Source organism: Oryx dammah, unplaced genomic scaffold (assembly GCF_014754425.2).
Source record: "Oryx dammah isolate SB20612 unplaced genomic scaffold, SCBI_Odam_1.1 HiC_scaffold_17, whole genome shotgun sequence".
NCBI lineage: Eukaryota > Metazoa > Chordata > Mammalia > Artiodactyla > Bovidae > Oryx > Oryx dammah.
Genome location: NW_024070201.1, coordinates 43,737,797 through 43,750,699, shown reverse-complemented (window position 1 = coordinate 43,750,699; position 12,903 = coordinate 43,737,797). Strand labels below are relative to the sequence as shown.

Here is a 12,903-nt window from a genome sequence, read left to right as displayed (position 1 = left end):
ACAACTCAGCCATCCCTCTTGCCCTCTGTGATACTGTGATACAATAAGAAATAAATTTTTTCATTCACGTTCCTAGATTCCTGGCATGCAGTTCTTAAACCCTTTGGAATTGCCTAAGTAATAAGACCAATAAAGATAGAGAATCTTATCCCTAACCAACTTCTTTCAACTGCACCTGAGTTTATGCTAATGGAGTGATATTTGTATAGCAGCTGGATCACCTCAGAATGGGGGCTGGTTGCCAGGTAAATCAACCATGTGATTGGAGCTTAGAACATTCAGCTCAAGGAGGGGAGAGGGGCTGAAGTTTGGAGCAGTCAATCAATGGCCACTGATTTAATCACTTGTGCCTATGTGATGAGGCCTCCATTGAAAGCCCAAAGTTTGGAGAGCTGGATTGGTGAACAGGCACGTGTCCAGCAGCAAGACACATACCAGGAAGTCAGGGCACATAAACTTCACAGGGACAGGGACCTCTGCTCGAGACCCTCCACACTTCACCCTGTGCCTCTTCATCTGCCATTGAGACACATCTTTTAATGACTTGTAACAAAGCAGTAACAGTAGGTAGACTTCCTGAGTTCTGTGAGCTGCTCCAGCAAGTTGACTGAACCTGAGGAGGCAGTTGTGGGAACCTCCAGTTCATAGCCAGTGGACGAGAAGCTCTGGTGTCAACCTGGACTTGTGATTGGTATCTGAAATGGAGGTGGGAGGCGGATATGGAGGGGAAGCAGTTTTGTGCGACTGAGACTTTAGCCTTAGGTTCTGGTGCTGACTCCAGGCAGATGATGTCAGAATTGAGTTAGGTTGGAGAACACTCAGCTGGTGTCTGGGCATCGCGTGGTGTGAGGAAATCCGTTGCACTTCCAGTCAGTGTGGAGTAGAAGGGGACAGCTGCCCTGTCCCCCCTCTTCCATCCGTTCTCATAGCCGCCGCACTGCTCTTACAAATCCAACCAGGACCAACCAGGAAGTTCATAGGTGTCTACTGCCAGGGTGGAGTCGCACTTCTGCCACAGTCTGTAGGCTCAGCATGGCCTTGCCTGGCTCTTCGGCTTCGTCCATAAACTCACAGGCTGGACTCCCTTTGCTCTGCCCTCTGCCTGGAATACAGCACCTCTAGCTGGCTTAGTACTGCTGCTCTAGGTTAGTCTAGATGCTGCCTCCTCTTGGAAAGTGCTCCCATGCCATGATCCAACAACTGTCTCGTACTTAGCCTCTATCTCACCATTTTGGACTTGTCTGTTTACCCTCTGTTAGAACATAAGCTCTGTGAGGGCCAAGACTGTCTGTTCTGTTGGCTGTTAGATACCAGAACGACCCAAACAGATTGAGTTCGCAGTAAATGTGTGTGACATGAATAAATCAATGGATGGCTTGTAAGATAATTACCTCGAGACACACTGGACAGAGTAAGTTCATCAGGGGCTTTGGGATCCTTTGGAGAAGGGCCAGAGGGAGGGAGCACACCAGATGTTTAACTCATCCTACAAGTATCAGTATTTAGTGATGTTTGTGTGTGCCAGACCTAGTATCAGAAGCTGGGGATACATAAGTAGGTGAACCATGTTCTCTAGACCCTGGCCCGAGTTTAAAGTGGAGAGACAGAAATAAATAGGACAAAATGGATTAATTGCTATAAAAAGATAGGGATAAGTCTTGGGAAGACACAGTAGAGGGCAGGCTTAAATCTGCCTGAAAGCTAGAGAGGGACTTCAGTCTTGAAAAACACTGGGAGTTGACTGGACACAGAAGAGGAAGTGCTTTGAAGAAAGTGGGATAAAGATCAAAATATTACGCAGTTTTATAATGGTCTGTGTATAGGGAGTTGTGTTTCCACGGAGGTAGCAGCCTAGAGGTAAAAATAGAGTTGTCATAACAGCCACAACAGTTTCTGTTACCTGTCCTCGCTGGGGACACCTGGTTCCTCAGATCCTCCCAGAATCTCAAGTTCTTTGAATCAGCAGTCGATTTTTTGAAATTTCAACTTAAATTTTATGAAATGTGGACAGACTAAATAATTTTTTAATGTTGGACATGTGGGTTATTTCCACTCTTGTCTTAACATTCCTTGGTGAACAACTGTGCAGATATGAATATCTGGCTTTACGTTTCTTTGGGGTAATCTGTGTCCCCTACTGTGTGACACACGTTGTCACCGAGGAAGTCCACACAGTACCGCCCAGCCTCTGCAAGGGGAAGAGACCTTTGTGAGAATAAGTCCCAGCTTCCACTTGCCCTTTCTCCAGTGTGGAGGGAGGGAGTGCGAGGCTGAGAGGACCGGAGACCATATGACCCCAGCCTCTGCCCTCTATGGGTCCGTAATCACCATAATCCTCTCCTCCGTCAGCCCAAACCAGAATCCTTGTGAAAAAAAGTGTAGCTTTGGAGAGCATGGGAGGGACATGGAAATCTGCGCACGGTTCCCTGTTCCTGACTCCAGCCTGCCTCCTCAATTGAGCCTGTGGGCTGCTTGGCTATACGCAAGGCCTTGGGCTCTGCTCGAGTCCCTAGAGAGGGAATGACTTTAGAGCTTTGTCCCTGGGAAAAGCTGGGCCAGGGAAGCTCTGGGAGGCCTTTACAAAGAGGTCTCTGGCAAGGACCAGAAAGTTCTGGATCATGTGAAGAACATGGCCCATAATCACTGGTAGACCTATGAGGGAAGCAGGCATAGGGTCTTGCTCTGGCCCAGAAGGATTGAACAGATAGACAGTCCCCCCACCTCCTAAGGCGGGGAGTCTAAGGCAAGGCTTCAGCAGGGGGTGGCATCTTGTTTGGCTCTGCTCAGCCCGTTCTAGGCAGAAAGACCATTTCACCTTCCAGCGCCCACAGAACTCCTAGCAATGGCTAGGCTGTGCTCCAGCAAGCCCTGCTGCGGCTGCAACATCAGTCTTATCTGATGAAATCAGCATCTCTCCCACATACTAGCCACGGTCAGCATTGCCAGGAATGTTCAAACAGGGCCCAGCCGCTGGAACTGAGTTGCTTTTACAGTCACTAATGTCTAGGAATCCATTCAAACTCTTGGAGGGCTAATAAAATCCTGCTTTGTCCCCCTTTTCCCCAGTGATGTCTGGCAGAAGGGAAAACGGTTGCATTTGGTGCTGATTTAGACTATGATTAGGTCAGTTTGTTCCATGATGCTCTGTCTGGTCCCTCTTGATCTATCTTCTGCCTCATTCAGGCTGCTAGTCCTGTGTTGATGTTTCTGTCTCATAATGATGACCGTCAGTTTTGTAACAAGTCTCTGTGTCCATGATAACGGACCACTTAGTCCCATGAGGAACACTGCTGTAAGGCTGAGGCTTTCTGAGGCATGGCCACCAGAGGGTGCCCTGGCACCAACTGAAGTCTTGGTTGCCAGTTTACAGTTTGAGTAGGTTTTCCAAGGGCCTGGTAAAGAAAAGGCACCTTCTACTTTGGAGAGGCTAGCTTGGTACAAAATAGGTGAACAAAGCTCCTGGGGATGCTTCTCTTCATAAATCTCCTAGGGCCCACTTTCATTCCCATCAGGTTGTAATCTACAAGACCCTCTATACAAAAATCTTAGAGCTTCCACTTTTCAGGAGGAACTCTCGTCCAGGCCCCAACTATCAAAATGAGGTTTCTAGGGCTTTCCATCCAGGGTAAAGAGTGGTACCAAAGCTCATGAGTAGTCCTGGGCATCCTATGAAAGAGCCCAGCCTGTCAATATGTTACTAGAGTTTGGGGCAGGTGAGGGAAGGGCCCTCTCCAAACTGGAGGTTGGAAGAAGATGGTATGAGGCAGGATCATATCCAAACAGTCCCAGGTAAGACTACTCAGCTGATGGGGGTATGAGATCAAGGTAAAGGGTAGCTGAGAAACACCAAATTTTGACCTAAAATGCAGCTGAGAAGGGACCTACTTAGTTTGAGTCCTCTGAAAGTAAAATGTGTGGCAAGGACTTGGGGGGAAGGTAGCTGATGGAGAAGGCAATCTGTTTTAGAGTCCTAAGAGTTGTCATTTAAAAAGTACCACAAACTTGCTGTCTTACTCTCGCAGTTCTGGAGGCTGGAAGTCTGAAGTCAAGGGGGTTTATAGGGTTATGCTCCCTCTGCAGCCTCTGGAAGAGGTTCCTTCCCCGCCTTTTCCAGCTTCTGGAAGGCCCAGCTGTCCCTTGGTTTGCAGCTGCGGCACTTACAGTCTCTGCCTCTGTTGTCATATGGCATTCTCCTTGTGGTCTGTGTGCATATATCCCTCTTGTAAGGACACCAGTCATACTGGATTAGGTCTCACCCTACTGACCTCATCTTAATTTGATGACATCTTCAAAGGTTCTGTTGCCAAATAAGGTCACATTTGCAGATACCAGGGCTTAGGACCTGAACATATCTTTGGGGCAGAGGAGGGCACAATCAACTAATAATATCTTCCAAGAAACAAGTGAATGGAGACAAGGAGGGGAAGAAATACAATCTATGGTATTAAGCTGGTCATTTCCATCTCACTGAGAATTATCCTGCAGAAAGACTTGAAGGCTGGGACATTTAACCAGTTCTCCCATTGGCTGAAGAATTTCTTAGGAGATTAACTTCCTCATACTTGGAGGCTGCTTGCACAGGTGGACTGAACATACTTTTCCAGCTAATTAGGGGAACTTGAAGTGGGATGCAAGCACTGTGCGAAGAGCTGTCCACCACAGCTGTGCTGAAGTCAGGGAGATTATGGGCTATGGCACAGGGAACCAAAAGTGTCTGCAAAGATACACCCTTTATATTGCTCAGATCTGCTCATGACCCACAAGAAGTCAGTCCACTCTGTCATTGACTTTTGTTTTTTTTTCGTTTGGCTGTGCTACACAGCACGTGGGATCTTAGTTCCCTGACCAGGGATCGAAACCACTCCCCCTATATTGCAAGCACGGAGTCTTAACCACTGGACTGCCAGGGACTGTCAAAGGCAGTGGTCAGCTGCAAGCTCTACGTTTAAAAAGAAACACTTTCAGCAGGAGAGTCAGTAGAATAAAGTGAGTAAGTGTAGTTCCCCTGCTGTGGTTGCTCCTAAGCCACTATTAATATTTACCACCTCTTTCCCCCACAACCCAGCTGCCAAAGTGGTCTGACTGCTTGTCCTGAGGGTGTGAGCCTTTGGCTTTGCCATCATCAGGTAGTGCTGGCTGTGGTTGCCTAGTCGCTGCCATCACCAGGCCTCAAAGCACCAAGAGCCCCTCCAGCACCCAGGTGTCAGATGACCCCTCCTTGGCCCCATCAGACAGACAGTCCTTACCTCTTCTGGACAGTCAGCAGTGGTCGCGCCCTCAAATATAGCAATTCTCTTTTACCTGATGGTCCACTGGCACGGAGAGCCCAAAATGGAGTACTTTCCATGTTAACCAGTGGAAGACGTTCCCTCAAAGACTAGAACCAGTCACAGAAATGGAGAACATAGTTCCTGCAAGGAAGTCCCCAGGGTGATGATGAAAGGGGTCAATTCTACTTCACCCCTTGACTGCTTGGCCCTGTGTGTTCTAACTACCAGGGACATAGCACTGTTTATCAGCCAGTAGCTTAATACGTGTACTACATCCTGGAAAGACAGTGACCTGATCCAAGGTTGTCCTCCCAAAGCTGGGGTTAAGTCTTTGAAAGGGCATTCCCACTTTCCACCCTTGGCTTCCAGGTAATGAAGAATATGGTAAGACCCATTGTTGTACAGAACCATTGTCTCAATCCTTCACCATAAAACATACCCTTCAACTGAGATTTCACTCTACAGGATCCCGGGTTGATAGTAAGACATTCTATAAATCTTTTCTCCCAGCTGGAGAAAAGACTACAGCAGGGAAGATGAGTCCATATTCAGAAAAGCTTTCAGTTCCAGTAAGGACACCCTGCTGCCCTCTGCAGGGTGGAGGGAGTCTGATGCAATCAACTTCCCCGGTGTTGGGGCAGTCTCAAGCAATGACAGCATAATGAGGATCCAGCCTCTGCAATGAGCATTCAGCAGTAGCAGTACACAAATCTGCCTCGGTGAGAGGAAGCCCTGTCTCTGGGCCTATGCCGAGCTTCCATCTCTGTCACCTTCCCACTCTGTTCGTGGGCCCAAACTCAGTCGAGGATAGAAACTGCTACCCACCAGACACATCATTCTGAGCACCTGGTTGTTGAGGGCCCCTCCTCTGCAACAGACGCTTTCTGATGAGCACTGAGATTCGAAAATCTGCCCAGTCTGAAGCCGCTCCTGTCAGTCCATCCACACTCCTTTCCCCCAGACTTCCTTCTCCAGTATTCCAGTCTTGCTTCATCCAGGCCTCTGACCACCCAGGTGAGTTACTCCCCACTGCCCAGAAGTCCATATGTATTCTCCCCTCAGGCTGTGCCTCCCTACCGGCAAAGCCGATGGCCAAGTGTACTGCCCACAAGAAGGATTTCCCTCACCACTCACATTTAGCACTCCTCCTGAGTGGGTGTGTGATGTTGCAATTCATTTTGTTTTGCACATCGTATGAAGCCAACCCATCCATAGGCTGGGGCTCAAATTTTTGTCCTCCTAGAGCTATGGCAGTCAGAAACACCCCCACAGGTGTGAATGTGAGCTGAGAGAGTAGGTTGGTGCAATAGGGGGATGACATGGAGTCCAAACCACCTTTTCTTTCCATGCAGCATCCTTGTACTCTCTGAACCTGACCCCAAAGTACCACTGTCATCATACAATGAATCGTCCATTTAAGACTAGTGAACATAATCACCCCGCTAATGACTGGGCCAACTTAACGACTGCTAACCCAGTCTACAGTGGGCGTTTCTAATCATGGTGTCTTGATATCCCATTTTCAAGTCTTTACAGGCTACCTGGGCCCCATAGCACATCATGAGCTGCTTTTTCAAATGAGTAATTCTGTGTTGCCGAAGGCATGGCTTAGCTCTCAGACCTAAAGGATCTCCTATTGGAACTTTCCACAGACTCCACTCAGTGTCCTCATCTAACAAAGAGGCCTCTGGCACTGTTGGACTTGTGGGTCATTGAACCCAAGACTCAGGGCAGCTGGGACCTCAGCTTGAACCTGCTAAAGAAGTCTTTCTTGCTTTAGTCCACATTTAGAGTTAGAAGAGTGAGTGCATTCTCTGGTCTCATATAATAAATCCTACCTCCCAAACACCCTGTCACTCAATAAACTGCCAACATAGTTCCTTTCTAAGGCTGGGTTCTCCAGAACCAGACTCTGAAGCACAAGTGATTAATTAAGGAAATTCCCCAGTGATGTGATGGTCAACACCTGACTCTTCGGAATGAAAATAAAACCTTGATATATGTGTACTAAGGCGTTACAGTCGTGTCTGACTCTTTGTGACCCTGTGGACTGTAGCCCACCAGGCTCCTCTGTCCTTGGGATTCTCCAGGCAAGAATACTGGAGTGGGTTGCCATTTCCTTGTCCAGTGTTGTCTGCTTAGTTACTGAAAAAAAAAAAAAAAAAAACCTGCTCAGGACAAATGAAAATACGTTTGTGACCTGGATGCAACAGGTGAGCTGCTAGTGGCAAGCCCTGTGATCCAGGAGGTTAACAGGCAAGGCTAGTTAAGGGAGTTGACCCCGATCCTTGGATTAGTGTAGGTTGGGCCCTACGGCGGCGCACTCCACCTCTAGGGAACCTTGACACCTCCACCCGGACCCTGCCTCAGCCTGTTAGCGCAGCTTCCCCACAGCTGAGGCACTGGAAGGGCCTTCTTAGGCTTCCACGACCTCTGCAAGAAGATTATACCTGTAAATCCCCAAGCCAGGAGCCCGGGGTGGGGGAAGGGAACGGAAGGAGGGGCGGGGCAGAACCACCAAGCGGTCGGTTCTGTGCACCCAGCCCGCCCCACCCAACGGGCTCCTCTCCCGTAGACACTCGTCCTTGGGCCACCCTCAGCCAGGTGTAGACGAAGTTATGCCAATATACCTGGGGGTTTTTTCCCAAAGGATTTTGAGTGGTAATGGAGGGAAAGCATAAAGGAAAATAAACAGAAAGCGATGGCCCTGAAATAGGAGTGTTTACAGAACTTGGTCTTCAGAACCCAAGGGGGACACAGTATGCCAAGGGAATCTGGCTGGGTCAGAGGGAGGAAGAAGTGGATTTTCTCTCGGGTAAGGAGGAGGCTGAGTTGCGACAGTTTTAGGAGAGGGGGCACTCCAGTGATTAAAGTTTTTCCCTGCTGAAGGCATGGGAGCGGGGACACGGCGGGAATCTTTGAAATTCCGAGATAGGTATTCTCTTTCCTGAGAAGGGAGGCAATAGACCGTGACAGGTTTAATGGATAAAGATCCCACGCAGAAGGAGGGCGATGGGGGGGGGGGATATGTGTCCAGGTGGTCTGTGTTATCGGGTGTTCATCCCGGCCTCCTACGCCGGCAGAAGAAAGGAAAACCTCTAAGTAGTCCCTGTCCCGGGAAGGTTTGAAAACAGCGGTGCCCTTGTGACTCCGGAAAAGATGGAACGGTTGCTATGGCGACGTAGAGCACACATCGGAAATAAATAAATAAGCAGTTCTGGCTGCAGCAGCCGCGCCCCCGCGGGACTCGAGCGCGGGGGAGGGGGCCCCTGCGGGCCCGGGTCCCCGCAGCCCGCGCGTCCCCGCCATTGGCAGAGCCGGAGGCGGGGGAGGGTCACCCCCGGAGGGGGGGCGAATGGTACAGTCCTCCGCCCGCGCCCTGGCCCGGCCCGCTGCAAGCAGGCAGGCTCCGATCTCCGCGCCGCCGCCGCCGCCGCCGCCGCCAGCGTAGTCCGAAGCAGAGTCGGGAGGCGGAGATGGAGGGTGTCAGCAGCCACCGGACCCTGTCCTACAGCCGCTGGAGCTACGACAGGTAGGGCGGGCGCCTGGAGGATGGGCATCGCTAGGACCCTCCCGGCCGCCCTTAGTGGGCGCTCTACGAAGCTCGCACTTTTGCGGGAGAAGCCGGCCCTCGCGGGGTGAGAGCCAGTGTGATCGTCCAGACCACCCCCACCCCCACCCCCGCAATCAGGGTGCACTCGGACCCTTGAGTATCCGGGACGGTTGAACGGAGAGCCTCGGATATCCGAACCCGGAGCCGAGCGAGAGTGTCCTCACACCTGCGGGGCAGAACTGTCAGAGGAGGAGGGCACCGGGGCACTGGGACCAGCGAGTTGGCACTCACCTCCCACCCCTCCCCCACCCCACTCCGGCTGCCCCGCGGGGGGCGATCCGCGCTGAAACAGCGCAAAAGAGCTTCCAGGGACTGCGGGGCGGGGCGGGCCCGCGGTGTGTGGGGCGAGAAGAGGCGCCCCTCGAGTACGGGCCGCGCCCCCCTTGGCACTGCAGTCGCCGTCTGGGTCTGCGCCCCGCAGGGCCTCGGCGGGGACAGGGCTAGCCCAGGGAGGAGTGCCCCGGGTCGCTGTCGGGGACCCGCTAGTTGCTGCCTGCTGGGCGGATAGAGGTGGCAGCCCGAGGCCGGCTGTTGGGGCCCCAGGAGAGGCACCCGCGCCCGCCGGGTTGCCTAGCTCAGTATCCTCCCCGCGGGGATGCAAAGCGGCTGCCGGCGTGGGCGGTCTGGAGCCGCGCTCCCCACGCACTCGTGCGGGAGGAAGGGATCAGCCATCCTTCTGATGAAATGAGAAAAATAAGCAACGGAATGAGTCGGTCATAAAGCAGAGTAGATTTATTATGAGATTTGGTTCTTTCTACCTTTTTTGGTGTGTTAAATATCACCCCTCTTTTTAAAATGAAGTCATGATGATAGTAAATGGATTTTTTATGTTGCTTTTGTTAAAGTTCATAACCCGTTGTCAGTCTCCAGAAAGCTGAAGTTAATTGCTCTGATCCGTGGCCCTTATGGTGAGGGCTGGAAGAGAAACTTCGGTAGCCGGGCTGCTCTCATCTCCCTGAAGTCTTGCTTCCTGCCTTCCTCCTCTCTCCTCTGCTTAAAACCTTCCTGCATCTCTGACAGCCCTCGTGTTCAAGGATTCAGAGGAACAGGTGTCCCTCCTGCCTCAGGCTAATACCCCTGGGACCCCTCTTTCCCTCCCTCCTGGATCTCACGTCCCGCTGACCCCATCCATCTTCATCTTTCGCTCTTTACTGGTCGCCTCCCTTCAGCCTGTAAGCCTCTTCAAATCTGTCTTGTCTCCCTCCACAGGACAGATGCGCCTGGGTCGCCTCTTTCTTGGCTTTCATTGCCTTCTTTAAGGAAAAAGATCAGTTTGATGCAGTTTCCTCATCCACCCTTCATTGCACAGCCCTAGCAATCAGCCTTGGAGAAGGAAATGGCAACCCACTCCAGTGTTCGTGCCTGGAGAATCCCGGGGACGGCGGAGCCTGGTGGGCTGCCGTCTCTGGGGTCGCACACAGTTGAACACGACTGAAGCGACTTAGCAGCAGCAGCAATCAGCCTGCAGTCTGCCTCACAATTCCAGTGAACTTGCTTTTTTGAAAAGCAGTGCTGTCTATGGAGAGGAACTCTAAAATGATTGAAATATTAACCTTAAAATAACAAAACTTTCAGATCCCAAACCACACATTCATTCACTTAATCAACAAACATGTATTGAGTGCAAGCTAAGGGCCACGGAGATAAGGATATAAAAAAGTACATTACTTCCTTTCCTGACTTAACCTCACAGTCTAGATTCTCAGAGAAATACATGGTAGTGCATGCAGCAAATGCATCTTGGGACAAAAAAGCATGATCCATCACCCTTGGCTTGGATTCTGTCACTTGGGTACTCTTTCGCCCCTTTTCCTTTCCATTTGGCCTGAACTTCTTTCCCCAGCCAAATATTCCCTCGTGCCAAGTGATTGTACCATAGTCTTCTGGAAAGCAAACTCAAACTCCTGCTATATAATCTGTAACATTAGCATGAGATTATTTGTAGCTTAATCTTCCTTAGCCCACTACCACCACTAGTAGGTTTTAGGTGGTGTTGTAGTACCTATTGATTAATTCAACTTTAATTATTGTCTTTCTTCCTCAGATCTATTTGGCCTCTCAAATGACCTGAGATTTCTGTTAAAAAAAAAAGTTGATGTTACTGTCTGTTGTATAAGAAATTAATAAAATTATGTTTGATTTGGGGTAAAAAAAAGAAAGAAATACATAGTAGCATTATACAGAAGGTCTAATACATATATGGGAGGAAATATTTAAATTAATTCTATATAGTAACTAAACTTCCCCCCCGCCCCGCGTAAATAAACAAACAAAAGCAGCAAGTCTCTAGAATTACACAGCCTGAATTCAAATTCTGACTCCACCTAGCTAAGCTTAAACACATTATTTTTCCTGTCTGAACTTGTTCCTTCATCTGTAAAATGGAGAAATATCATTAACTAGATGGATTAATAAATATAAAGGCCTTAGCATTCTGCCTGGGACATAGTACTAAGTGGTACCTATTGCTAGGAACCCCCCTGTAGCTCAAATGGTTAAGAATCTGCCTGCAATATAGGAGACCCGGCTTTGATCTGTGGGTCAGGAAGATCCCCTGGAGAAGGAAATGGCAATCCACTCCGGTATTCTTGCCTGGAGAATCCCATGGACAGAGGAGCCTATTGGGCTACACCCATGGAGTTGCCAAGAGTCAGATGCGACTAAGCAACTTTCATTGCTGTTTTATTAACAAATATTGTAAACATCCCTGTGGGCTTCCCAGGTGGCGCTAGTGGTAAAGAACCCGCCTGCCAGTGCAGGAGACAGATGCAGGTTCAATCCCTGGTCGCAAAGAGTTGGACATGAATGAAGCAACTGGGCACGCATGTATTGTAAATATCTCTTGGGAGCCCTGGTTTTCCACAGAAACTCAGTTTGAAAATCATCATTCTCCTTTATAGGCCCCCCACATTAAGATATTTCCAGGGATTCTGTCCTCAGAACTCTTTTCTTCTCACTCTGACAACCTTGACACCTGGGGAGCTGTGTGAAGAAAAACAGGTTCCCTGGCCCTTGTCCAAAGAAACTGAATCTGAATGTCCAAGTGTGGGCCCTTGGAATCAATACTTGTGTAAACCTTCTCAGATGATTCTGGTACAGCTGAAACCACTGATATATACCACCCATTTCCGTTTTCTAGTTACTACTTAGTTTTCAAAACATAAGAATTGAATTATTCAAAAAAGTTTTGCAGTCCTCAAAAAAGCTGTTAAAAAGATTACATAATCAACAAATACAGATAGTACATAGATATAAAAAGTGAAGTTCAGTGATTCTGTAGCCCCCCACCCCCAACTCCTAGGATAAAATCACTCCTAACAGTTAACCCTCATTTTGCAACTCTGTTCTAGCCTCTGTCCCCACCACATCTTTGAACCTGGAAAGGTACTCTCCGTCACATTCCCATTGAATTTGACCTCTGTGCTGTGTGTAACCTATTCATATAAGCTATTTTCTGCTTTGCTTCTTTTTTGTTTGGTTGGTTTTGTTTTTTGGATTTTTTTTTTTTTTGACCATGTCCATGCAACTTGCTGTATCTTAGTTCCCTGACCAGGGATTGAACCTGGGCCCACAACTGGGGAAGTGCTGAGCCCTAACCACTGGACAACCAGGGGATTCCCTCCCCTTGGCTTCTGAGGTCATCATTTATGTATCAGTTATCCATTGCTGTGTAACAAATCACTCCTAAACTTAATGGCTTAGGATAATAACTGAGTTAGCTCAAGATTTTGTGAATCAGCAGTTTGGGCTGGGCAGTTGGGTAGTTTTTGTGGTCTGGGCCAAACTCAGCTTTTTTTGGCTACACTGGCTCACATGTTTGGTGCCTCAGCTGTGAAGGCTAGTCCATCTGGGGCCTCTCTCCTTCAAGCAGGCTAACTCAGGTTTCCTTACATACTCCTAGAAGGGTTCCCAGTGAGAAAAAAGAAGCTGTAAGGTCTCTTGGACCTAGGTTTAGAACTTGTACAGCATTACTCTGCCACATTGTTACTGGCCAAAATAAGTCAAAGGGTAGAAAAATAA

At 49.2% G+C, this 12,903-nt stretch overlaps 1 protein-coding gene across 2 annotated transcripts in view; it reads left to right on the top strand.

Moving 5' to 3' along the window:
• Positions 1-8,723: 8,723 nt before the first annotated feature.
• The window catches only part of TUB (TUB bipartite transcription factor), a 90,299-nt gene continuing 86,119 nt past the window's right edge, over positions 8,724-12,903 (top strand). For both annotated transcript variants that reach the window (XM_040258437.1, XM_040258435.1), the window contains exon 1: positions 8,724-8,802. In XM_040258437.1, coding sequence (XP_040114371.1) covers positions 8,747-8,802 — 56 coding nt within the window. In that variant the 5' untranslated portion in view covers positions 8,724-8,746. The remainder of the gene's footprint in view (positions 8,803-12,903) is intronic.